Raw genomic sequence first — 27,204 nt, 5'->3', positions numbered from 1 at the left:
TATGCCACACTAAAGCCATCCAGCTCAGCCAGTCCAGAGGCACCACACCTCACACCTCCATTACCCCAATCTGGGTCTAATATTAACCAGCAAGGAGCCACATGATAATGGCTCCTTACTAAAATATGTCTAAGCTAAGAGCTACCTACCTTGGAGCAACCCCATAATGCTCCATGTGGCATGTCAGGGCCTGCACCTCCTCCTAATGCAGGAACCTCTCTGCCTCTCACAACAGACATATAGATTGGTAAATGCTCAATTAGCTTAGTGATATCATTCAGGCTGGACTGCCGCATCCTAAATCAGTGAAAGCCCATTCCACGAGGAAGGTGGGCTCTTCTTGGGCGGCTGCCCGAGGGGTCTCGGCTCTACAACTTTGCCGAGCAGCTACTTGGTCGGGGTCAAACACATTTGCTAAATTCTACAAGTTTGACACCCTGGCTGAGGAGGACCTAGAGTTTGCCCATTCGGTGCTGCAGAGTCATCCGCACTCTCCCGCCCGTTTGGGAGCTTTGGTATAATCCCCATGGTCCTTACGGAGTCCCAGCATCCACTTAGGACGTCAGAGAAAATAAGATTTTACTCACCGGTAAATCTATTTCTCGTAGTCCGTAGTGGATGCTGGGCGCCCATCCCAAGTGCGGATTGTCTGCAATACTTGTATATAGTTATTGTTTAACTAAAGGGTTATTGTTCAGCCATCTGTTGAGAGGCTCAGTTGTTATCATACTGTTAACTGGGTATTGTATCACGAGTTATACGGTGTGATTGGTGTGGCTGGTATGAGTCTTACCCGGGATTCAAAATCCTTCCTTATTGTGTTAGCTCTTCCGGGCACAGTATCCTAACTGAAGTCTGGAGGAGGGTCATAGTGGGAGGAGCCAGTGCACACCAGTAGTCTAAAAGCTTTCTTTATAGTTGTGCCCAGTCTCCTGCGGAGCCGCTATTCCCCATGGTCCTTACGGAGTCCCAGCATCCACTACGGACTACGAGAAATAGAATTACCGGTGAGTAAATTCTTGTTTTTCTTTTAGTTTAACTAACGCAGTATGTGTCGGGTCTGTGAGAAAGGTGCTGGCATGTCTGGAAAAGGTTCCAAAGCAACACAAAAGGTTTTCACATATCAGAAATGTTTTGCGAGGTTCACTCAGGACAGTCATAGAATTCCCTGTTATGTGAGGAGTGTGCAGCGGAGCCATCTACTCAGCCCTCAACGCAGCTGCAGGACGCTCATGTTTGAACAGCTCAGCTTACGCAAGTAATGTCGCTGTTCACCAGAGACCACGTCTGTCATTTCTCATCCCCAGGTTTCAAAAAGAGGTTGTTAACCGCAATGTTACACGACTCTGCTGATGAGAGGCCGCTCTTGGAGGAGGCGATAGAGGTCCAGAATGACTGATGACGTTGGTTTTCTGTGGAATCTAAACCAGTGTCTCAGATTATCGAGACGCTTACTGCAGCAGTTCGTCTGGTGCTGCAGGTGAAAGAGTCGGAACTGGACACTTCACGTCCCTCGGGGTTCGGCACAACGACTTTTCCAGTTTCGGATGAGCTGGATGTGCTCCTGACTGTGGCCTGGAAACATCCGGATTTCAGGTATAAAATTGTTTTGTCTTCCTATACTTTTCCCCGCAGATAGCAGGAAACGATATGAGAACCCTCCAATTGTATACCCCTCGGTGTATCGCCGGTCCAAGAAGCTGCCGGTTCCTGGTGCAACCTTGCTGAAGGAGCCGTCTGAGAGAAATATGTGGCAGCGGGGGTTCTACTTTGCGCAGGTAGGTTGTTGGGGAACAATTGTCCTCAGGGTTACAGGTCGGTTTGCATCAGGAACAACTGTTACCTTTGGCAGATCATATTCACGAATCTGCTTTATATCCTTTTAAGGTCTCCAAGGAGGCAGCAGAGGCGTTGCCCTTTACGGGCCTGGTCGTAAAGGATCTTACTACCTGGATTTCTCAGGCCATTGGGAAGTCCACTTATCTTTCCACTGCTGCTCCAGCTCCACGACGGACCTATACCGGTCCTTCCTTTCGGTCCTTTCTTGCCCCTTCCAGGTTTCGAGGCCATGCCAGGGGCGGTACCGCCGTCACCTGGGGATCTCAAGTAAGAGGCCGAGGCAGAGGTTCAACAACCTCGGCACAGTCAGGGAGTCCTGGGTACGCTTGGGTTAGATTTCTCTTCGCTTGCGGTCACATGCTTGATTTTAGAATCCAACCGTCTCTGTGTTTCTTCACCACGGGTTTGCCGGTTTCCGACGACAAGAGGGTCATCCGGCAGGCGGAGTTACAGAAGCTTCTATCTGCAAGGGTGCTGATCCCGGTTTCCTCACATCAGAAACGGGGCTATTTCTCAGGCCTTTTTTCCCGTACCGAAGCCGGACGGCTCGGCCAGGCCTATTCTGAACTTAAAGGATCTCATTCCTTTTTGAGGAATCCCTTCAGTCTGTTATTGCCAGTTTGGAGCAAAACGAGTTTCAACGTCCTTAGACATCAAGGATGCCTGCTTACAGGCATCCTCATCAGGCTTTTCTCCGGATGCTCATTTCCACTTTCAGACCCTTCCGTTCAGTCTCTCTTTCGCTCCCAGATTGTTCACGAAGGTCATGGCAGTCAGGATGGCCCTACTTCAAAGGCAGGGAGTTTCCCCTTCGGTTTTTCTTTTAGCCACCGCCTTCGTTTTCTCCAGGTGGTTATCTCGGCAGAGCTTCGACTGGGTTCACCTGAGGTTCAGGTCTCTCCTCTTTCGGTTTTCTTCCAAAGGAAATTAGCCTTGCTGCTGGAAGTTCGGACTTTCTTGAAGGGAGTTCTCTGAATGCAGCCTCCCTTTCGCCCTCCAACGGCACCAGGGGACCTCAAAGTGGTTCTCACTTGTCTGCAGTCTCCGTTATTGAATTTCTGGAGTCGGAGGAGATAAAATATCTCACCTGGACGGTGGTCTTTTCCCCTGCCTCCGGCTTTGGCCTGACGGGTGTCGGAACTTGGGGCTCTCTCTCTCTCTCTTTCTCCCCCCCCCCCCCACCTGATATTCCATGAGGTTACTTCATACTCCAATGTTGTTTCTCTCGAAGGTGGTGTCCGCTTTTCACATAAATCAGCCACTTGTGGTTCCGGCCCTCTCGGCGGATTCACCGAATTCGAGATCTTTTGGATGTTGTCAGGGCGCTCCGACTCTCGGTGGATAGGACTTCGGCTATTCGGAAGTCTGATTTCTTATTTGTTCTGTACGTTGCTCCCGTCCCGGATGGCCGGTTTCCAGGCAGACATTGGTCCGTTGGATATGTCTGACCATCAGACAAGTTTATTTGGGCGGTTGCTCGAGAGCCTCCGTCTTCCATTTCGGCGCACTCTACGTGCTCTGTGGGACCTTCATGGGCGGCCGCTCGCAGGGTTTCCGTGACTACTTTAAGTCGCGATGGCACTTGGTCGGGCCGTCATACGTTTGTCACATTTTACAGGTTTGACACTTTTGCGGCCTCTGTGTCACAGTTTGGCCGGGCTGTTTTGCAGGACTCTCAGCGCTCTCCCTCCCGTCTTGGGAGCTCTGAGACGTCCCCATTGTATCTGCACTCTAGTGGCCCCTAGTGGATGAAGGAGAAATCAGGATTTTGGTACTTACCGATAAATCCCTTTCTCCGATTCCACAGGGGCCACTGGACGCCCACCCAGCGCTGTTTCCTCCTACTTCACTTCTGTTTGCAGGTCACTGTGTGACTGCTCGTTTTGTTCATGTTACCCTTTTACTATGTTTCCAGGTTTCCTTGGTGTTATCCTGTTTTAAAGGGTTTAGCTACCTCCTCTACTTTAACGTTGGTCTTTTCCAGCTCTCCTCGGGCACAGTTTTACCTGGACTGGCTTGGAGGGGGGACATAGTAGGGGAGGAGCTAGTCACATGGTTATAAGTTTGAAGTGCCAGCTCCCAGTTACTGCCTACTATATCCCCATTGTATCTGCACTCCAGTGGCCCCTGTGGAATCGGAGAAAGGGATTTATCAGTAAGTACCAAAATCCTGATTTTTACAATGGGAGGGTACTTAATAATTACTGTGTTTACATGGACTGGCATATTGGTTTAATTGCAGGCTGGGCAGGAAGATGCTACAGATGGATTTCAGACAATAGAAGCTGGAGGATTACATAGCTATTTTGGAGGGCCATTGCCTGACTTGACTTCGCAGCCAGAAGCTGGTGGTAAGTGTCAGTTATGGCTAGAGATGTGCTCCGATTCCCATGTTTTAGATCTGTATTAATTTTCTTATTTTGGTTCTGGTTTTGCAAAACCACCCTGAGGAGTTTTTTTAATTTTTTTTTTATTTTTTTATTAATGCAGCTAAAATCATGTAATTTAGACATGGTTTTTGTTCCTACAGTATTATTAACCTCAATAACATTGATTTCAAGTAAATTTTGACCACTTCACAGCTCATAATATTGTTTTCACCAATATTGGCCAAAGGCTGGCTGGCCAAACAAAGCAGCAGAGCAGCGGCACATACACACGGCAGTTAGTTTAAGAAACCAAACGACTCGCACACAATGCAAAAGTGAATCTAAAAAAGTCTCAACTGCTTTTTCCAAATCAGAACATAAAACTTTGCATGGCAATTTTGCAGAGAGATTTTAAACATTTTTAAGGACTAGAGTTAGATTAAGAGATAACATCCCCCCCCATGCCCAGTATTTATTGCCACAATATCATCCACACAGTGAGTTGTCCGAACACCAGTAAGTCGTGTAATGTGATTCAGAATGTGTTGGCGGGTAGTGAGTGAAGACCGTATTGATTGTATAGATCTAATTGTAACGCGCAACGGAATATGCTGCGCTAAGTAAGAAACTGTTAATAAATAAATAAATAGACCCGACACCTTTTCCACTTCATGAATTGCACTACCAGTCCTACTTGTAAATGCATTCCTCTGGATACACTGTACTAAGGGCCTAATTCAGCATGGATCATAGATGTGCGAAAAACCACACAACTGCAATCCATCACTCTGATATGCGAGGGGACGCCCAGCACATGGCAAGCCCGGTCTTCCAACACCCCCCTGCACACTTGCGAAAGCATCGCACAGTTGTGATGCTTTCGCATGTTCAGGGTAGCTGCAAAGGCAGACGGCTACCCTCCATGTTTCAGGTCTCGGGTCGCATCGGCTGCGTGTGACGTCATGCAACCGTTGCAGTCCATCCTGCAAACCATGATCTGGACCGCGCTACCCCCCCCCCCCCCCCCACTCCCCATCGTTGCATCTCACTGTGTGTGCACATGCAGTGCGTCTGCTGCATGTGCGCACACTTCACAGGGCTTCAGCATGCGTACGCAATCGTACCTGTGTTCCATGCTGAATTAGGGCCTAGGTACTAGAGCAGAAACTGGGGTAAAGGTGTGCCTGAGTCCGTGGACCTCCACCTTTCTGATACATGATGGGGGCCCTGCTTAGTAGGAAGATGTCACTGATTGGGCACCGCTAACGCATCTCAGTGACATTGTTAGTTGCATATAGCAAGGTTGAACAGAAGACAAATCTATCAAGTTAAACTTTTTCTAAATTCTCAGTTACAAAATACATGATGATGCAAATGATAACAGTAGTGATGTAAATGTATTTCTCTGACGTCCTAGTGGATGCTGGGAACTCCGTAAGGACCATGGGAAATAGACGGGCTCCGCAGGAGACTGGGCACTCTAAAAGAAAGATTAGGTACTATCTGGTGTGCACTGGCTCCTCCCTCTATGCCCCTCCTCCAGACCTCAGTTAGATTTCTGTGCCCGGCCGAGCTGGATGCACACTAGGGGCTCTCCTGAGCTCCTAGAAAGAAAGTATATGTTAGGTTTTTTATTTTACAGTGAGACCTGCTGGCAACAGGCTCACTGCAACGAGGGACTAAGGGGAGAAGAAGCGAACCTACCTGCTTGCAGCTAGCTTGGGCTTCTTAGGCTACTGGACACAGTTAGCTCCAGAGGGATCGACCGCAGGACCCGTCCTTGGTGTTCGTTCCCGGAGCCGCGCCGCCGTCCCCCTTACAGAGCCAGAAGCATGAAGATGGTCCGGAAAATCGGCGGCAGAAGACTTCAGTCTTCACCAAGGTAGCGCACAGCACTGCAGCTGTGCGCCATTGCTCCTCATACACACTTCACACTCCGGTCACTGAAGGTGCAGGGCGCTGGGGGGGGGCGCCCTGAGCAGCAATAAAAACACCTTGGCTGGCAAAATAATCACAATATATAGCCCCAGAGGCTATATATGTGATAATTACCCCTGCCAGAATCCATGAAAAAGCGGGAGAAAAGTCTGCGAAAAAGGGGCGGAGCTATCTCCCTCGGCACACTGGCGCCATTTTCTCTTCACAGTGTAGCTGGAAGACAGCTCCCCAGGCTCTCCCCTGTAGTTTTCAGGCTCAAAGGGTTAAAAAGAGAGGGGGGGCACTAAATTTAGGCGCAATATTGTTTATACAAGCAGCTATTGGGGAAAATTCACTCAGTGATAGTGTTTATCCCTACATTATATAGCGCTCTGGTGTGTGCTGGCATACTCTCTCTCTGTCTCCCCAAAGGGCTGTGTGGGGTCCTGTCCTCAGTCAGAGCATTCCCTGTGTGTGTGCGGTGTGTCGGTACGGCTGTGTCGACATGTTTGATGAGGAGGCTTATGTGGAGGCGGAGCAGATGCCGATAAATGGGATGTCTCCCCCTGTGGGCCGACACCAGAGTGGATGGATAGGTGGAAGGTATTAACAGACAGTGTCAACTCCTTACATAAAAGGCTGGATGACGTAACAGCTATGGGACAGCCGGCTTCTCAGCCCGCGCCTGCCCAGGCGTCTCAAAGGCCATCAGGGGCTCAAAAACGCCCGCTCCCTCAGATGGCAGACACAGATGTCGACGCGGAGTCTGACTCCAGTGTCGACGAGGTTGAGACATATACACAATCCACTAGGAACATCCGTTACATGATCCCGGCAATAAAAAATGTGTTACACATTTCTGACATTAACCCAAGTACCACTAAAAAAGGGTTTTATGTTTGGGGAGAAAAAGCAGGCAGTGTTTTGTTCCCCCATCAAATGAGTGAATGAAGTGTGAAAAAGCGTGGGTTCCCCCGATAAGAAACTGGTCATTTCTAAAAAGTTACTGATGGCGTACCTTTTCCCGCCAGAGGATAAGTTACGCTGGGAGATATCCCCTAGGGTGGATAAGGCACTCACACGTTTGTCAAAAAAGGTGGCACTGCCGTCTTAGGATACGGCCACTTTGAAGGTACCTGCTGATAAAAAGCAGGAGGCTATCCTGAAGTCTGTATTTACACACTCAGGTACTAGACTGAGACCTGCAGATAGTGCTGCTGCAGCGTGGTCTGTAACCCTGTCAAACAGGGATACTATTTTGCGAACATAAGACGTCGTCTTATATATAAGGGATGCACAGAGGGATATTTTGCCGGCTGGCATCCTGAATTAATGCAATGTCCATTCTGTCAGGAGGGTATTAGAGACCGGACACTGGACAGGTGATGCTGACTTTAAAAGGCACATAGAGCCTTATAAGGGTGAGGAATTGTTTGGGGATGGTCTCTGGGACCTCGTATCCACAGCAACAGCTGGGAAGAAAATTTTTTACCTCAGGTTTCCTCACAGCCTAAGAAAGCACTGTATTATCAGGTACAGTCCTTTTGGCTTCAGAAAAGCAAGCGGGTCAAAGGCGCTTCCTTTCTGCACAGAGACGAGGGAAGAGGGAAAAAGCTGCACCAGTCAGCCAGTTCCCGGAATCAAAATTCTTCCCCCGCTTCCTCTGAGTCCACCGCATGACGCGGGGGCTTCACAGGCGTAGCCAGGTACGGTGGGGGGCCGCCTCAAAAATTTCAGCGATCAGTGGGCTCGCTCACAGGTGGATCCCTGGATTCTTCAAGTAGTATCTCAGGTGTACAGGCTGGAATTCGAGGCGTCTCCCCCCCGCCGTTTACTCAAATCTGCCTTGCCGACAACTCCCTCAGGCAGGGAGGTTGTGCTAGAGGCAATTCACAAGCTGTATTCCCAGCAGGTGATAGTCAAGGTGCCCCTACTTCAACAAGGACGGGGTTACTATTCCACACTGTTTGTGGTACCGAAACCGGACGGTTCGGTGAGACCCATTTTAAATTTGAAGTCCTTGAACACATACATAAAAAAATTCAAGTTCAAGATGGAATCGCTCAGGGCGGTTATTGCAAGCCTGGAGGAGGGGGATTACATGGTATCCCTGGACATCAAGGATGCTTACCTACATGTCCCCATTTACCATCCTCACCAGGAGTACCTCAGATTTGTGGTACAGGATTGCCATTACCAATTCCAAACACTGCCGTTTGGACTGTCCACGGCACCGAGGGTCTTTACCAAGGTAATGGCAGAAATGATGATACTCCTTCGAAAAAGGGAGTTTTTAATTATCCCGTACTTGGACGATCTCCTTATAAAGGCGAGGTCCATGGAGCAGTTGTTGGTCGGAGTAGCACTATCTCGGGAAGTGCTACAACAGCACGGATGGATTCTATACATTCCAAAGTCACAGCTGGTTCCTACCACACGCCTGCTGTTCCTGGGGATGGTTCTGGACACAGAACAGAAAAAAGTGTTTCTCCCGCAGGAGAAAGCCAAGGAGCTGTCATCTCTAGTCAGAGACCTCCTGAAACCAAAACAGGTATCGGTGCATCACTGCACACGAGTCCTGGGAAAAATGGTAGCTTCTTACAAAGCAAAATTCCATTCGGCAGGTTCCATGCAAGAACCTTTCAGTGGGACCTCTTGGACAAGTGTTTGGAATCGCATCTTCAGATGCATCGGCTGATAACCCTGTCTCCAAGGACCAGGGTATCTCTACTGTGGTGGCTGCAGAGTGCTCATCTTCAAGAGGGCCGCAGATTCGGCATACAGGACTGGGTCCTGGTAACCACGGATGCCAGCCTTCGAGGCTGGGGGGCAGTCACACAGGGAAGACATTTCCAAGGACTTTGGTCAAGTCAGGAGTCGTCCCTTTCACATAAATATTCTGGAACTGAGGGCTGTTTACAATGCCCTAAGTCTGGCAAGGCCTCTGCTTCAAAACCAGCCGGTGCTGATCCAATCAGACAACATTACGGCAGTCGCCCATGTAAACCGACAGGGCGGCACAAGAAGCAGGATGGCGATGGCAGAAGCCACAAGGATTCTCCGATATGCGGAAAATCACGTCTTAGCACTGTCAGCAGTGTTCATTCCGGGAGTGGACAACTGGGAAGCAGACTTCCTCAGCAGACACGACCGACACCCGAGAGAGTGGGGACTTCATCCAGAAGTCTTCCAACTGTTGGTAAACCGTTGGGAAAGGCCACAGGTGGACATGATGGCGTCCCGCCTAAACAAAAAAACTAGATATTGCGCCAGGTCAAGGGACTCTCAGGCAATAGCTGTGGACGCTCTAGTGACACCGTGGGTGTACTAGTCGGTTTATGTATTCCCTCCTCTGCCTCTCATACCAAAGGTACTGAGAATAATAAGAAAACGAGGAGTAAGAACGATACTCGTGGTTCCGGATGGGCCAAGAAGAGCTTGGTACCCAGAACTTCAAGAAATAATATCAGAGGACCCATGGCCTCTACCGCTCAGACAGGATCTGCTACAGCAGGGGCCCTGTCTGTTCCAAGACTTACCGCGGCTGCGTTGGACGGCATGGCGGTTGAATTCCGGATCCTAAAGCAAAAGAGCATTCCGGAGGAAGTCATTCCTACGCTGATAAAAGCCAGGAAAGAAGTAACCGCAAACCATTATCACCGTATTTGGCGAAAATATGTTGCGTGGTGTGAGGCCAGGAAGGCCCCAACAGAGGAATTTCAGCTGGGTCGTTTTCTGCACTTCCTACAGTCAGGAGTGACTATGGGCCTAAATTTGGGTTCCATTAAGGTCCAGATTTCGGCTCTGTCGATTTTCTTCCAGAAAGAACTGGCTTCACTGCCTGGAGTTCAGACATTTGTAAAGGGAGTGCTACATATTCAGCCCCTTTTTTGTGCCTTCTGTGGCACCTTGGGATCTCAACGTGGTGTTGAGTTTCTTAAAATCACATTGGTTTGAGCCACTTAAAACTGTGGATTTGAAATATCTCACGTGGAAAGTGGTCATGTTATTGGCCTTGGCTTCGGCCAGGTGTGTGTCAGAATTGGCGGCTCTGTCATGTAAAAGCCCTTATCTGATTTTCCATATGGATAGGGCAGAATTGAGGACTCGTCCCCAGTTTCTCCCTAAGGTGGTATCAGCTTTTCACTTGAACCAACCTATTGTAGTGCCTGCGGCTACTAGGGACTTGGAAGATTCCAAGTTACTGGACGTAGTCTGGGCCTTAAAAATGTATATTTCCAGGACGGCTGGAGTCAGGAAAACTGACTCGTTTTTTAGCCTGTAGGCACCCAACAAAATAGGTGCTCCTGCTTCTAAGCAGACTATTGCTCGCTGAATTTGTAGCACAATTCAGCTGGAGCATTCTGCGGCTGGATTGCCGCATCCTAAATCAGTAACAGCCCATTCCACGAGGAAAGTGGGCTCATCTTGGGCGGCTGCCCGAGGGGTCTCGGCTTTACAACTTTGCCGGGCTGCAACTTGGTCAGGGGCAAACACGTTTGCTAAATTCTACAAATTTGATACCCTGGCTGAGGAGGACCCTGAGTTCTCTCATTCGGTGCTGCAGCGTCATCCGCACTCTCCCGCCCGTTTGGGAGCTTTGGTATAATCCCCATGGTCCTTACGGAGTTCCCAGCATCCACTAGGACGTCAGAGAAAATAAGATTTTACTCACCGGTAAATCTATTTCTCGTAGTCCGTAGTGGATGCTGGGCGCCCATCCCGAGTGCGGATTGTCTGCAATACTTGTATATAGTTATTGCCTAACTAAAGGGTTATTGTTGAGCCATCTGTTGAGAGGCTCAGTTATATTTCATACTGTTAACTGGGTATTGTATCACGAGTTATACGGTGTGATTGGTGTGGCTGGTATGAGTCTTACCCGGGATTCAAAATCCTTCCTTATTGTGTCGGCTCTTCCGGGCACAGTATCCTAACTGAGGTCTGGAGGAGGGGCATAGAGGGAGGAGCCAGTGCACACCAGATAGTACCTAATCTTTCTTTTAGAGTGCCCAGTCTCCTGCGGAGCCCGTCTATTCCCCATGGTCCTTACGGAGTTCCCAGCATCCACTACGGACTACGAGAAATAAATTTACCGGTGAGTAAAATCTTATTTTTTGTAAATTAAAAAAACCCTCATGTGTAATACATTAGGATAGTGTGTGATTGCTGCACAGTCTTCAGACCTCTAGGCAACAGCAACAAACCTCTGTGTGTACATCGATGCATTTCTCGTATCTCTATTTACAGTAATTCCTTTATTGACTCACATATTTTCCTTCAGAAACATAATTTTGTTTTTTTAACATTGGTCCGGATATCACATACAGTTATGCTATATAGTTACTGTACCATCCGTCTTAACCTACTTCGGGTCCGTGTAGCCAGCGGGAGTTTCCGTGTCACGGGGTAGTCCGTAGGAATAGTAGCAGGGTCACAAATGACCTCCGCTGGAATACTGCAGTTGTATCCCTCGGGAGTGCCTAGTTGTAATGCATACTTGCTCATGTAGCTTCCAGGGATCTCCGTGTCCAGGATGGTGCCTCCGGTGTCCTGTGTGAATTTTTGAAAATATTGTGGAGAGGGGGCCTGGACTGCACACCCTAGCTTCTTATAATGGAATGTGCTGCCTTACTGGGACTTAGAGGGTCATTCAAACTGGATCGCGGTAGCGATCGCAGTCTGAATCCCTTTGTGGAGTGCGCATGTGCACCCCCGGGAGCCCAGTGAGATGCTAACAGCATCTCTGGGCTGCGATTGCCTCTGCCTGATTGACAGGCAGAGGCGTTCGAGGGGCGGGAGGGGGCGTGCCAGCTGCTTTAGAATGCCGTTGGCGGGTCGCGGTTCGGACAACGCAGGCATGTACGTACCGCTGCGGGGCCGTGCCGCAGCGGCTGCGTGATGTCACATGCAGCAGGTGCGACCCGGGACGCGGCGGGTAGCCCCCTGCCAGTGCGCAGGTGCTGCACAGGCAGGGAGCTACTCGCTGGGTGCAAAAGCATCGCACCCATGCAATGATTTTGCACCCTTGCAGGCGCCACGGGTGGAGGAGCAGAGCCAGACTTGCGGGGCGGACTAGCCATGTGCTGGGCATTACCCCGCACGTCTGAATAAATGATCGTAGATGTGCTAAATTTAGCACATCTACGATCAGATCTGGATTACCCCCTTAGTACTACAATATAGGAACAAGGGTGCAGGTGCACCATACACCATTAAAATGATAATTATAACAACTATCATATCTGAGGTTCTTGGCATATATTGACAATATATGAACCTGCCCACCTGCTTCACGGTGACCTCGTCAAACAGGTCCCTAACATTATAGGGGTTCGCCTCTGGGGCACAGAGCACCCCCAAATCACCCCAGGGCACCACACAAATGAGAGATAGAAGTGAAAAATCAGTGTTAAATAAGTGAGGGAAGCTGCTGAGTGTTAGAGGACAGCAGTAAGGTGTCAGAAAGTAAGGTTAGCTGATCAGTGTTACAAGTGTAAAAGATATGTGAAAATTGCTACATAAATAAAAACAAACACAGGGAGATATAGGTGTTAGAAATAAGTATAAGGTGGTGATGCCCCAAAGTGCCCAGCCAGAGCAATCCAATGAGCCCCACAACCCAAAAGTTTACCCCCAAACTGACTTTCTATATAATTGAAAGGATCTTACCTATGGCTTCTGTGCGGTCAGCATATGTTAGTTCTCTGTTTAAAAGCCTGAGAGGCAGTGGGTGGGCTGCTAATCCAGATGAGGGCATCCCAAGTCCTCAGGTGTGTATACACACACACATCATTTTTGAAAAGGCGCCCAACTCCAAAACACGGGAAGATGACATTTTGCCTCTTTTGTGAATCTGAATATTTATTTATTTATTAACAGTTTCTTATATAGCGCAGCATATTCCGTTGCGCTTTACAATTAGAACAACAGTAATAGAACAAAACTGGGTAAAAACAGACAGACAGAGGTAGGAAGGCCCTGCTCGCAAGCTTACAATCTATAGGGAAATAGGCATAGATACACAAGGATTGATGCTACCTATTGCATAATGGTCCACCAGATTGCTAGGTTCTTAATGGGTTGTATGATGATACCCCACAAAGTTATCCAAGTGTCAGGAGGGTGTGAGACTAAAGAAAGACAAGATATGTGATGTTATGAATACTCTACAGAGGATGTAATTAGATAGGGAAGCACTGAAGGTTATGTGGGTGGGTCTGGAATTTGATAGGCTTGTCTGAAGAGGTGAGTTTTCAGGGAACATTTAAAGGTTTGGAGACTAGATGCGAGTCTTACTGTGCGTGGGAGGGCATTCCACAGAGTGGGTGAAGCCCGGATAAAGTCCTGTAATTTTGAGTGTGAACAAGTAATGCGTGTGGATGAGAGACGTAGGTCTTGTGCAGAGCGGAGAGGTCGGGTAGGGAGATATTTTGAGATGAGTGAAGAGATGTATGTTGGTGCAGTTTGGTTAATAGCCTTGTATGTGAGTAAAAGTATTTTATATTTAATACGGTAGAATACCGGTAACCAATGGAGGGACTGACAGAGCGGATCTGCAGACAATGAACGTCTGGCAAGGAAGATTAGCCTCGCAGCTGCATTCAAAATGGATTGTAGTGGTGAGAGCTTATGTTTGGGAAGACCGGTCAGGAGACTATTACAATAATCAATGCGGGAGATAATGAGAGCATGGATTAGAGTTTTTGCTGTGTCTTGTGTAAGATAAGGGCGTATTTTGGATATGTTTCTTAGATGTATGTAACATGATCTTGAGACAGATTGAATGTGGGTAACAAAGGACAGTTCAGAGTCAAGAATGACACCTAGGCAGCGAGCTTGTGGGGTAGGGGTGATTGCAGAGTTCTCAACAGTGATAGAGATATCAGGTTGGAAACTACTATTGGCCGGTGGAAATATAATTAATTCTGTTTTGGAAATATTAAGTTTGAGGTGGCGAGATGTCATCCAAGATGAAATGGCAGAAAGGCATTCAGTGACACGGCCCAATACAGATGGTGACAAATCAGGGGAGGATAGGTAGATTTGAGTATCATCCGCATACAGATGGTACTGAAATCCGAAAGAGTTGATTAGTTTGCCAAGAGATGTGGTATAGCTAGAGAAAAGCAGAGGACCTAAGACTGAGCCTTGCGGTACTCCAACTGAGAGAGGTAGCGAAGGAGAGGTGGAATCAGAGAAACGAACACTGAAGGAGCGATTATATAGGTAGGATGAGAACCAAGAAAGGGCTGTGTCCTGAATACCTAGGGATTGTAGTGTTTGTATGAGAAGAGAGTGGTCAACAGTGTCAAAAGCAGCAGAGAGATCAAGGAGAATAAGTAGAGAGAAATGTCCTTTAGATTTAGCAGTGACCAAATCATTCACTACCTTAGTCAGTGCTGTCTCTGTGGAGTGTTGGGCACGAAATCCTGACTGAAGTGGGTCCAGTAGGCTGTGTGAGTTAAGAAAGTGTGTGAGGCGAGTGTATGCAAGTCTCTCAAGTAGCTTGGAGGGGCATGGGAGCTGAGAGATGGGACGGTAGTTAGAGAGAGTGTTCGGGTCAGAGTTTTGTTTTTTCAGAATGGGAGTAATCACTGCATGCTTGTATAGAGAAGGAAAGATACCAGTAGACAGGGAGAGATTACAGATTTTTGTTAAGGTTGGGATGAGCACAGTAGACAGAGCTTTACTAATTTGTGAGGGTATAGAGTCAAGGGGAGAGGTATTAGAGTAGGCAGATGAAAAGAGTGCAGATACTTCATCTTCATTTGTAGGATCAAAGGAAGAGAAGGTGTTAGAGGGTTCAGGCAGGGAATTGAGCAGGTCACTTGCTGTGGAAGAGCATACCATTTCATTTCGGATCTTGTCAATCTTGTCCTTGAAATAGGAAGCAAGATCTTGCGCACTGACAGTGGCTGGTGGGTTAGGTGAGGGAGGGACAAGAAGTGATTTAAATGTATTAAAAAGTCGCTTGGGGTTAGAGGCTTGAGCAGAGATGATAGATTGAAAATATGTTTGTTTGGCAGTGTCCAGAGCAGTACGATAAGAGTGGTAGGTGGTCTTATATGTGAGAAAGTCACTTGAACTACGAGATTTGATATATGATGGGGAGATCAGAGTACTAGCTTGGATCCTCTCGGAATAGGTACGTTCGGGTGGGTTCAGTTTCCCGGAAACCAAACCCAATTATCTTATGGCAGTATGGAATCATGCATCTGGTATGTGGCAGAATATATCTGTGTAGTCTCTTTTTCTCTTACGTCCTAGAGGATGCTGGGGACTCCGTAAGGACCATGGGGGTATAGGCGGGCTCCGCAGGAGATAGGGCACCTAAAAAGAACTTTTACTATGGGTGTGTACTGGCTCCTCCCTCTATGCCCCTCCTCCAGACCTCGGTTAGATCTTGTGCCCAGAGGAGAATGGGTGCACTGCAGAGAGCTCTCCAGAGTTTTCTGTTGAAAAAGAATTTTGTTAGGTTTTTTATTTTCAGGGAATCCTGTTGGCAACAGGCTCCCTGCATCGTGGGACTGAGGAGAGAGAAGCAGAGCTGGCTTGTCAAGTTGGGCACTGCTTCTAAGGCTACTGGACACCATTAGCTCCAGAGGGAGTCGGAACACAGGTCTCACCTGGGGTTCATCCCGGAGCCGCGCCGCCGTCGTCCTCACAGATGCCGAAGATAGAAGCCGGGTGAGTATGAGAAGGCAGAAGACATCTTAGGCGGCAGAAGACATCAGATCGCCATTGCTCCCAGTCACACACACAGAGGAGCACTGAAGGGTGCAGGGTGCAGGGCGCAGGGGGAGGGGGGGAGGGGGGCGCCCTGGGCAGCAATATTCCTCACTTTTGGGCAAATTCAGATAGATTAGGCTGCGGAGGCAGTAAATCTAAGATCCCCCGCCATTTTAATAGAAAAGTCACTGGGACCGAAGCCCGCCGTCGGGTGGGTGGGGCTTGATCCTCAGCACTAACCAGCGCCATTTTCTCCAGAGAAGCTGCATGCAATGAACGCTGGCTTCCTGGTCTCTCCCCTGCTGAACTTTACAGGCTGGAAAAAAGAGGAGGGGGGCACATTAGCGACGCAGTGAGTGGGATTTGGTATATTATATATAAAAAAGCGCCATCTGGTCATATTTTTTCCAGTGTTTTTAAGCGCTGGTGTGTGCTGGCATACTCTATCTCTGTCTCTCCTAAGGGCCTGGTTGGGGTTTTGTCCCCTTATAGGTTAATCCCTGTGTGTGTGTGGGGTGTCGGTACGTGTGTGTCGACATGTCTGAGGCGGAAGGCTTCTCTAAGGAGGAGGTGGAGCAAATGAGTGGTGTGTCCCCGTCGGTTGTGCCGACTCCGGATTGAATGGACATGTGGCATATGTTGAATGCAAGTGTGGCATCTTTACATAAAAGGCTTGATAAGGCTGAATTAGGGGGGACATCAGGGGGTCAATCCTCGGATTGGACCGACTCACAGGGCCCGTCGGGGTCTCAAAAGCGTCCCTTAACACAAGACACTACTACCGACACGGATTCTGATTCCAGTGTCGACTACGACAAAGTAAAATTGCACCCTAGGGTGACTAAAACCATTCAGTGTATGATTGTGGCAGTGAGGGATGTGTTGCATATTGAGGATGAACCCTCGGTCCCCGACACAAGGGTACACATGTTTAAGGGAAAGAAACAGATTATTAATTTTCCCGCATCTCATGAATTAAATGATTTATTTGGAAAAGCTTGGGAGACTCCGGAAAAGAGACCGCAGATCCCCAAAAGAATTTATATGGCATACCCCTTCCCTAAGCAGGACAGGGAGATTTGGGAATCATCCCCCACTGTGGACAAGGCCCTGACGCGCTTGTCCAAGAAAGTGGCGCTACCGTCTCCTGACACAGCGTCCTTTAAGGACCCTGCAGATCGCAGGCAAGAAACTACCTTAAAGTGTATTTATTCTCATACGGGTGCTGTGCTAAGACCGACAATTGCGTCGGCATGGGTGTGTAGCGCAATTGCAGCTTGGACAGATGAGCTGACAGATCAATTTGATAATATGGATAAGGATACTATATTCTTAACTCTAGCCTATATAAAAGACGCAGTCTTATTTATGAGGGATGCTCAAAGGGACATTCGATTGCTAGCTTCTAGGGCCAATGCCATGTCTGTCTCAGCGAGAAGATCCTTATGGACTCGCCAATGGACGGGTGATGCGGATTTCAAAAAACATATGGAAGTACTACCCTATAAGGGTGATGTATTGTTTGGGGATGGGCTGACGGACCTGGTTTCCATAGCTACTGCAGGTAAATCAAATTTTTTACCATATATTCCCCAACAGCAAAAGAAAGTAACACCCTATCAGATGCAGTTCTTTCGGTCGCACAAGTCCAGAAGAGGTCGGGGATCCTCTTTACTCGCCAGAGGTAAGGGCAGAAGCAAAAGAGCACCTGCTTCAGCAGGTGCCCATGAACAAAAAGTCCTCCCCGGCTGCTCCAAAACCCACAGCATGACGCTGGGGCTCCCCTGAGGGAGTCCGCACCGGTGGGGGCACGTCTTCGACTTTTCAGTCAGGCCTGGGTCAGTTCAGACCTGAATCCCTGGATGTTGGAAATAGTTTCCCAGGGTTACAAATTGGAATTCGAGGAGGTGCCCCCGCGCCGATTTTTCAAATCGGCCCTACCAGCTTCCACATCGGAAAGGGATATAGTGTTAGCTGCAATTCAAACGCTGTGTATACAGCAAGTGATAATCAAGGTTCCCCTGCACCAGCAGGGAAGAGGTTACTACTCAACCCTATTTGTGGTCCCGAAACCGGACGGTTCGGTCAGACCTATTTTGAATCAGAAATCCCTAAACCTGTACATAAAAAGATTCAAATTCAAAATGGAATCACTCAGAGCGATAATAGCCAACATGGAGGAGGGGGAGTTTATGGTGTCTCTGGACATAAAGGATGCGTACCTTCATGTCCCCATATATGCCCCCATCAGGAATACCTGAGATTCGCTGTACAGGATTGTCATTACCAATTTCAGACGTTGCCGTTTGGATTTTCCACGGCCCCGAGGATTTTCACCAAGATAATGGCGGAAATGATGGTGGTCCTGCGCAAGCATGGAGTCACAATTATCCCATACTTGGACGATCTCCTGATAAAAGCGAGATCAAGGGAGAAATTGCTGAGCAGTGTGGCGCTCTCTCTGAGAGTGCTCCAGCAACATGGTTGGATTCTAAATCTACCGAAGTCACAGTTGATTCCGACAACTCGACTACCGTTCCTAGATATGATACTGGATACGGAACAAATGAAGGTCTTCCTCCCAATAGAGAGAGCCCAGGACATCCAGAACATGGTCAGAGACCTGCTAAAACCGAAAAAGGGTGTCAGTTCACCAATGCACTCGAGTTCTGGGAAAAATGGTGGCGGCCTACGAGGCCATTCCCTTCGGAAGGTTCCATGCAATGACTTTTCAATGGGACCTTCTGGACAAGTGGTCCGGGTCCCATCTGCATTTACATCGGAAAATAACTCAGTCCCCAGGGGCCAGAGTGTCTCTCCTGTGGTGGTTGCAAAGTGCTCACCTGCTGGAGGGTCGCAGGTTAGGAATTCAGGATTGGATCCTGGTTACCACGGACGCGAGCTTCCGAGGATGGGGAGCGGTCACACAAGAAAAAAAATTTCATGGTCTTTGGTCAGACCAGGAGTCCTGTCTACACATCAATGTGTTGGAACTCAGGGCCATTTACAACGGCCTTCGACAAGGGGAGAGTCTTCTTCGAAACGTACAGGTTCTGATTCAATCAGACAATGTCACAGCAGTGGCTCATGTGAACCGCCAAGGCGGGACAAGAAGCAGAGTCGCGATGGCGGAAGCCACAAGGATTCTTCGCTGGGCGGAAAATCATGTAAGCGCTCTGTCGGCTGTCTTCATTCCGGGAGTGGACAACTGGGAAGCAGACTTCCTCAGCAGACACGATCTCCATCCAGGAGAGTGGGGACTTCATCAAGAAGTCTTTGCAGACATAACACGTCTTTGGGGAACTCCTCAAATAGACATGATGGCATCACGCCTCAACAAAAAGCTTCGGAGGTATTGTGCCAGGTCTCGGGACCCTCAGGCAGTGTCAGTAGATGCTCACCGTGGTTGTTCAAATCGGTCTACGTGTTTCCTCCTCTTCCTCTCATCACAAAAGTGTTGAGGATCATAAGGCAAAGAAACGTACAGACAATACTCGTTGTCCCAGACTGGCCTCGAAGGGCCTGGTACTCAGATCTACAAGAGATGCTCACAGGAGATCCCTGGCCTCTTCCTCTGAGGGAAGACCTGTTGCAACAGGGGCCCTGTGTATTTCAAGACTTACCGCGGTTACGTTTGACGGCATGGCGGTTGAACGCCGAATCCTAGCGAAAAAGGGGATTCCGGGAGAGGTCATCCCTACTTTAATATAGGCTAGGAAGGAGGTGACGGTTAAGCATTATCACCGTATCTGGCGAAAGTATGTGTCTTGGTGTGAGACCAAGAATGCACCTACGGAATATTTTCATCTGGGTCGTTTTCTCCACTTCCTACAGACAGGAGTGGATATGGGCCTGGAATTAGGCTCTGTTAAGGTACAGATTTCGGCCCTCTCGATATTCTTTAAGAAGGAATTGGCTTCTCTTCCAGAAGTCCAGACGTTTGTAAAGGGAGTGCTGCTTATCAAGCCCCCTTTTGTGCCTCCAGTGGCACCATGGGACCTGAACGTGCTGTTGCAGTTCCTAAAATCACACTGGTTTGAACCGCTTAACAAGGTTGAGTTGAAATTTCTTACCTGGAAGGTGGTCATGCTATTGGCCTTGGCATCAGCAAGGCGAGTGTCTGAATTGGCGGCTGTGTCACACAAGAGCCCCTACTTGATTTTTCATGTGGATCGAGCTGAATTGAGGACACGTCCGCAATTTTTGCCTAAAGTGGTTTCTTCATTCCATATAAATCAACCTATTGTGGTGCCTGTGGCTACAAGTGACCTGGAGGATTCCAGATCCCTGGATGTAGTCAGGGCCTTAAAAATTTATGTAGCCAGAACGGCTAAAATTAGGAAAACAGAGGCTCTGTTTGTCCTGTATACTGCTAATAAGATTGGCGTACCTGCTTCGAAGCAGACTATTGCTCGCTGGATCTGTAATACGATTCAGCAGGCTCATTCTACGGCTGGATTGCCGGTACCAAATTCGGTTAAGGCCCATTCCACTAGGAAGGTGGGTTCTTCTTGGGCGGCTGCCCGAGGCGTATCGGCATTACAGCTTTGCCGAGCGGCGACTTGGTCGGGGTCAAACACTTTTGCTAAATTCTACAAGTTTGATACCCTGGCTGATGAGGACCTAGCGTTTGCTCAGTCGGTGCTGCAGAGTCATACGCACTCTCCCGCCCGATTGGATGCTTTGGTATAAACCCCATGGTCCTTACGGAGTCTCCAGCATCCTCTAGGACGTAAGAGAAAATAAGATTTTAAACCTACCGGTAAATCTATTTCTCCTAGTCCGTAGAGGATGCTGGGCGCCCGTCCCAGTGCGGAAACTCTGCAAGACTTGTATATAGTTGTTGCTTACATAAGGGTTATGTTACAGTTGGAATAGGTCTTGGACCGTTACTGTTGTTTGTTCATACTGTTAACTGGTTATGTATGTTCCAGGTTACATGGTATGATTGATGTGGGCTGGTATGAATCTTGCCCTTGGATTGCTAAATCCTGCCTTGTATTGTCCATCTCCTCTGGGCACAGTTCTCTAACTGAGGTCTGGAGGAGGGGCATAGAGGGAGGAGCCAGTGCTCACCCATAGTAAAAGTTTTTTAGGTGCCCTATCTCCTGCGGAGCCCGTCTGTACCCCCATGGTCCTTACGGAGTCCCCAGCATCCTCTACGGACTAGGAGAAATAGAATTACCGTTAGGTTTAAAATCTTATTATAAAGGAACTGGCTTGCACCCTGTTGTAACACAATTTTCTTACTTTGAGCTTTAAAATTAGAATTTACAACTAGATGTAATGGAGTCTGAGTTTTTCCGACGTGCGGCATGCTAGCCAAACGTAGACTTTTTTTTAAAGGGGCTGTCATTTACAATGTATAATGATTACTTCATTATATCTGACCCTTAGTATGCCTCCTTAAACTAATCTCTCACAGACACTGTGCTATTCAGTTAACTACACTTTTGATGGTGCATTCAAAATAGCATACTAATACAGTAGCTTCCGTCCTATTGGAGAAGACTGTGCTGACTGGTTCTCCTGCACTGCAAGCTCACAGCACAATACAGCACATGGGTTTAGGTTTCATGGTAGGAACAGGAGTTCACGGTAGGAACAGGAGTTCCTACCATCATCACTGAATTATTGCCCTGGATTATGCCATTGCTTTAGAGCAGTGGTTCTCAAACTCGGTCCTCAGGACCCCACACAGTGCATGTTTTGCAGGTAACCCAGCAGGTGCACAGGTGTATTAATTAATCACTGACACATTTTAAAAGGTCCACAGGTGGAGTTAATTATGTCACTTGTGATTCTGTGAGGAGACCTGCAAAACATGCACCGTGTGGGGTCCTGAGGACCGAGTTTGAGAACCTGTGCTTTAGAGTTATGGAAAGTTTTAGCTGTTTTATCTTAAAAAGGATTCATAGCACTCCCAACTAAATCTCTATACTATAATCCTTTTCCTTAAGGCGCACCTGCTTTCGGCAATACGTGGTACGGTCCTTATGGTGCGAATTGTGATTATGGAGCCAACCAGATGGATTATTATGCGGAGGGAGAAGAACAGGAGGATTATGTAAATACTCAAAAAAAATAGAACATGGTCTTTCCTGACCACTTTCCTGTTCAGTTGAAGCCACTAAACAATTTTGCCGTCAGCATGCCTTTTTTTTCCCTTGTATGGTTAGACTCTGGATTCTGAAGACCCGGACTCGAATGCAGAACTGCATGGGAAGTGGACACTTGAGAATGCAAAAGTCCGTCTTAATAGTTTCTTTCAGAAAGAAAAGATACCAGCAAAATACAAGTACATCCAAATGGGGCCTGAGCACACCAGGTTGGTTTATTAGTATTGTCAAGTCTGTGTTAACTAAAATACTTTGTGTGGTATCCAAATAGCCGCAATAAATTACCAGGGCTAATGGATCCCCCGTGCTTTCCAATTGACGCTGATAGCTGGCACTTAATGGGGATTATGTTTCACTTGCCTCAGGTACATAGAACAAAATCCCAGCCCTTAGAGCCCCATTTTTTCACAAAAACACGTGTCCAGGAACTTATCTCAGATCCCATATGTGTTTGCCGGAACATGTAATTTTTCGAGCAAATAAAAACGGACTAAAATGGGAGAACCCGATAATGACTGTCAAGCTAAAATCACGCCAATAGCCCATTTATTTTTTTCAGCCGAAAACTTAGCGCTGGTAGTTGGATACACTGCTTTGTTTTTTCTGAAGTTATTGGCGTGTAACATTTTATATATGCTATGTTTTCTGGTGCCTTCACACAACAGTGTTTATAAAGTGATGTATATTATGTGTACACACACGTGCACGATCCGGCACTCCATCCGTCCCCACGACAGTGGTTCAGTTGCTCCTGTGCCCTCCTACATGAGAGATAACTCCCCCAAATACAGAGTCCAGAGATAGGCGGCACTAGGAGACTTTAAAGTGCATAAATGTGCTTTAATGCAGAGTTATACGAACGTGTGTATGTGTGTGTATGTATGTGTATATGTATATATATATATATATATATATATATATATATATATATATATATATATATATATAAAATATGGGTTGGGTATGCGTGACCGGGGGTGGGATGTAGGGGGAGGTTATGTGACCATTTGACTCCCCATGACTGCCAGTCGCATAACTACAGCATATATATTTATATTATCTTTTGAATGTAAAATGTGTCTTATAACTGTATAATCATGACTTGAAGGGAAACTGGCATGTACTCACTAAGGACTAAATGTGCCCCACTGTCGGGGCCGGCGACACGGGGGGTACAAAGGAGACAACTGTAACGGGCCCCAAGGATTATAGGGGCCCCAAGCAGTAACGTGCGGTATGGTGAGGCAGAGCCTTTCCTGTCATACTAACGTTTGCGTAAGAGTTTTGACTGTATAAAGTATAAGAAAAATACAAAGAATATGTTTGAAATATCTTCTTTGCATTATTCTAATCCTTTTTATAGTCAAAACTCTGAAGTGAAGTAAAAAGTCTAGGGCAGGTGAGTCCTTATCTTATCCCCACATCTCTGATCTAAATTCACCAAATTTCCGACAGTATACTGTATCTTGCTGCACCTGTGTGTAATGTCCAGATGCACCCTTTGGCTCATATTGTGTGTGTAAATCTGTCTCTGGTGCTAGCCAGTGCCTTCTGACCCATTTAGCTCACTGCATGTCCTTGGCCCCAAGTATATGCTGATAAGTACCCGGCAGGGATGTGAGCCGTCTTGTCCTAACAGGGCAGGAAAGAAGCACAGATGGGAGTTCCTGCTCCATAATTTTTTGTTTTTTTTTGTTTGTGTGTTTTGTCATTTATGACTGACCCAATCCCTCCTAACTAAAAGGAGGGTGCAGGCTTTAACAAGAGAAAACGGTGCCCAATCCCACCTAAATGAAAGGAGGGCGCGGGCTTTACCACAAGAAGAAAGGCTACGTCAACCTAATAAAAGGGGGACAAAGGTCTTCACAATAGAGAGACGAGCTCAGCTAAAGGGATCTGCATCTCTCTCTACAGGAAAATCCAAAGCACAGAGTCCGGATTATCTCAGTTTACTGTGAGTACTGGTAATAAGAGAGGGGCCCTACTTCAATAAAATATGATCTTCGTGCAGGAGATCTTTATAGATATTAGTCCCTCTGCACGCTGCTGCCTACTTACCACTGATAGCTGGACAGACTAGCAGCGCAGCATCCCTCCACGTTTTGTACCACTGCTAGTGTCTCCGGCGGCCGACAGCTGCAGCAGCTCTCCCTGCGCTGCTCCCTCCCTCCACCGGCTCGTACCACTGCTAGTATTTCCTGCTGCTGACAGCCGCAGCAGCTTTCCCTGCACCGCTCTTACAATGCACGCGCTCCCTCTCTCCACCGGCTCTGTACCACTGCAAGTGTCTCCCGCCGCTGGCAGCCGCGGCATCCAGCTATGCCGTTCTTAATAGGAGCAGTAACAAGTGCTCTGTCCCACTCGCTCTCTTCAGCATTAAGTGGAGGAACGGCGGGTGGATATTGAGAGATTGTGGCAGGGGACCCGGTTTAGCCGGGCTGGGTGGTGCAGTATCCGGGAGGGCAGGGGACCCAGAGTGCTGGTGAAAACTAGAGAGGCGCAGTGACTCCAGTATACAATGGGACCTGGGTTCAGCGACCAATCCAGGCAGATTTTACAGCGCTGGGGGTTTAAAACGAGTTGTACAAACTTTTAGTGGCGGACATTTTTTAATAAGTAAGAGGCGCCAAAATGCTGAACAGAAGGGCTATACGCCCCCATCAGTGTGGCCATGTTTCCTGGCCAGTCAGATCAGGGGGAAGGGGTTTTATTATAGTGTAAGTACTCCCTCTGCTGGTTGCTTGTAGGCTAGGACTCTGAAGCAGAGGATTTTCCATGTGTTTTCACTCTGACATGTCAGACATGTTATACTTGATAACTTTCAAGGGACTTCTAACACAAAGATCCTGTGAAAATAAAAGGGAACGACTGGATATCAACCCCGACCTCAGAACTGAATCACAGGGTGTAGTATGGTATGCCGGCGGTCGGGCTCCCGGCGACCAGCATACCGGCGCCGGGAGCCCGACTGCCGGCTTACCGACAGTGTGGCGAGCGCAAATGAGCCACTTGCGGACTCGCTACGCGCGCCACGCTTTTTTATTCTCCCTCCAGCGGGGTCTTGGACCCCCACGAGGGAGCATAAGTGTCGGTATGCCGGCTGTCGGGATTCCGGCGCCGGAATCCCAACAGCCGGCATACTGAAGACCACCCGAATCACAGTTGGGTGTGCGAGGGTTGCAACGAGGCTGTTTAAAATAATTTTTATTTCTCTAACGTCCTAAGTGGATGCTGGGGACTCCGTAAGGACCATGGGGAATAGCGGCTCCGCAGGAGACTGGGCACATCTAAGAAAGATTTAGGACTACCTGGTGTGCACTGGCTCCTCCCTCTATGCCCCTCCTCCAGACCTCAGTTAGAATTTTGTGCCCGGCCGATCTGGATGCACACTAGGGGCTCTCCTGAGCTCTTAGAAAAGAAAGTAATATTTAGGTTTTTTATTTTCAGTGAGATCTGCTGGCAACAGACTCACTGCTACGAGGGACCTAGGGGAGAGAAGTGAACCTACCTGCTTGCAGCTAGCTTAGGCTTCTAGGCTACTGGACACCATTAGCTCCAGAGGGATCGAATACAGGCCCAACCTCAGTCGTCCGGTCCCGGAGCAGCGCCGCCGTCCCCCTTGCAGAGCCAGAAGCAAGAAGGACGTCCGGAAAATCGGCGGCAGAAGACTTCGGTCTTCATTAAGGTAGCGCACAGCACTGCAGCTGTGCGCCATTGCTTCCCATGCACACCACATACTCCGGTCACTGATGGGTGCAGGGCGCTGGGGGGGGGGGGGGGGGGGGGGGGCGCCCTGGGCTGCAATAAGATTACCTTAAATTGGCAAAATTACACATAATATAGTCAGTAGGACTATATATGTGTAAAATCCCCTGCCAAGAATATCCCTAAAAAAGCGGGAGAAGCCCGCTGAGAAAAGGGGCGGGGCTATCTCCCTCAGCACACTGGCGCCATTTCCTCTCACAGCTCCGCTGGAAGGACGCTCCCAAGGCTCTCCCCTGCAGTTTCCAGGCTCAATAGGGTAAAAAAGAGAGGGGGGGCACTAATTTTAGGCGCAAACTGTGTAATTATAGCAGCTATAGGGGAAAATATCACTGTGTGTAGTGTAAATCCCTGCTTTATATAGCGCTCTGGTGTGTGCTGGCATACTCTCTCTCTGTCTCTCCAAAGGACTTTGTGGGGTCCTGTCCTCAGTCAGAGCATTCCCTGTGTGTGTGCGGTGTGTCGGTACGGCTGTGTCGACATGTTTGATGAGGAGGCTTATGTGGAGGCGGAGCAGGTGCCGATAAATGTGATGTCACCCCCTGCGGGGCCGACACCTGAATGGATGGACATGTGGAAGGAATTACGTGACAGTGTCAACTCCTTACATAAAAGGTTTGACGACATAGCAGATGTGGGACAGCCGGCTTCTCAGCTCGTGCCTGCCCAGGCGTCTCAAAAGCCATCAGGGGCTCTAAAACGCCCGCTACCTCAGATGGCAGACACAGATGTCGACACGGATACTGACTCCAGTGTCGACTACTATGAGACTAGTGTACATTCCAATAGAGCCACCCGTTACATGATTACGGCAATGAAAAATGTGTTGCACATTTCTGATATTACCCAAGGTACCACAAAAAAGGGTATTATGTTTGGGGAGAAAAAACTACCAGTGGTTTTTCCCCCATCTGATGAATTAAATGAAGTGTGTGAAGAAGCGTGGGCTTCCCCCCGATAAGAAACTGGTAATTTCTAAAAAGTTACTAATGGCGTACCCTTTCCCGCCAGAGGATAGGTCACGTTGGGAGACATCCCCTAGGGTGGATAAAGCGCTCACACGCTTGTCAAAGAAGGTGGCACTACCGTCTCCGGACACGGCCGCCCTAAAGGAGCCTGCTGATAGAAAGCAGGAGGCTATCCTGAAGTCTGTTTATACACACTCAGGCATTATACTGAGACCAGCTATTGCTTCAGCATGGATGTGCAGTGCTGCAGCTGCGTGGTCAGACTCCCTGTCGGAAAATATTGATACCCTAGACAGGGACACTATATTGCTAACCATAGAGCATATTAAAGACGCAGTCTTATACATAAGAGATGCACAGAGGGATATTTGCCGGCTGGCATCTAGAATAAGTGCAATGTCCATTTCTGCCCGGAGGGGATTATGGACTCGGCAGTGGACAGGGGATGCAGATTCTAAAAGGCACATGGAAGTTTTGCCTTACAAGGGTGAGGAGTTG

General features: G+C 48.2%; 1 protein-coding gene across 2 annotated transcripts in view; it reads left to right on the top strand.

The window, feature by feature from the left end:
* Positions 1-27,204, top strand: part of LOC134957687 (ATP-dependent RNA helicase A protein-like) — a 699,701-nt gene that overhangs the window by 64,142 nt on the left and 608,355 nt on the right. For both annotated transcript variants that reach the window (XM_063939766.1, XM_063939767.1), the window contains exons 4-6: positions 4,082-4,190; positions 21,818-21,924; positions 22,037-22,185. In XM_063939766.1, coding sequence (XP_063795836.1) covers positions 4,082-4,190; positions 21,818-21,924; positions 22,037-22,185 — 365 coding nt within the window. The remainder of the gene's footprint in view (positions 1-4,081; positions 4,191-21,817; positions 21,925-22,036; positions 22,186-27,204) is intronic.

Source organism: Pseudophryne corroboree, chromosome 9, assembly GCF_028390025.1.
Source record: "Pseudophryne corroboree isolate aPseCor3 chromosome 9, aPseCor3.hap2, whole genome shotgun sequence".
Classification (NCBI taxonomy): domain Eukaryota; kingdom Metazoa; phylum Chordata; class Amphibia; order Anura; family Myobatrachidae; genus Pseudophryne; species Pseudophryne corroboree.
The sequence above is the reverse complement of the archived record's forward strand: the minus strand, read 5'-3'. Positions and strand labels throughout refer to the sequence as shown.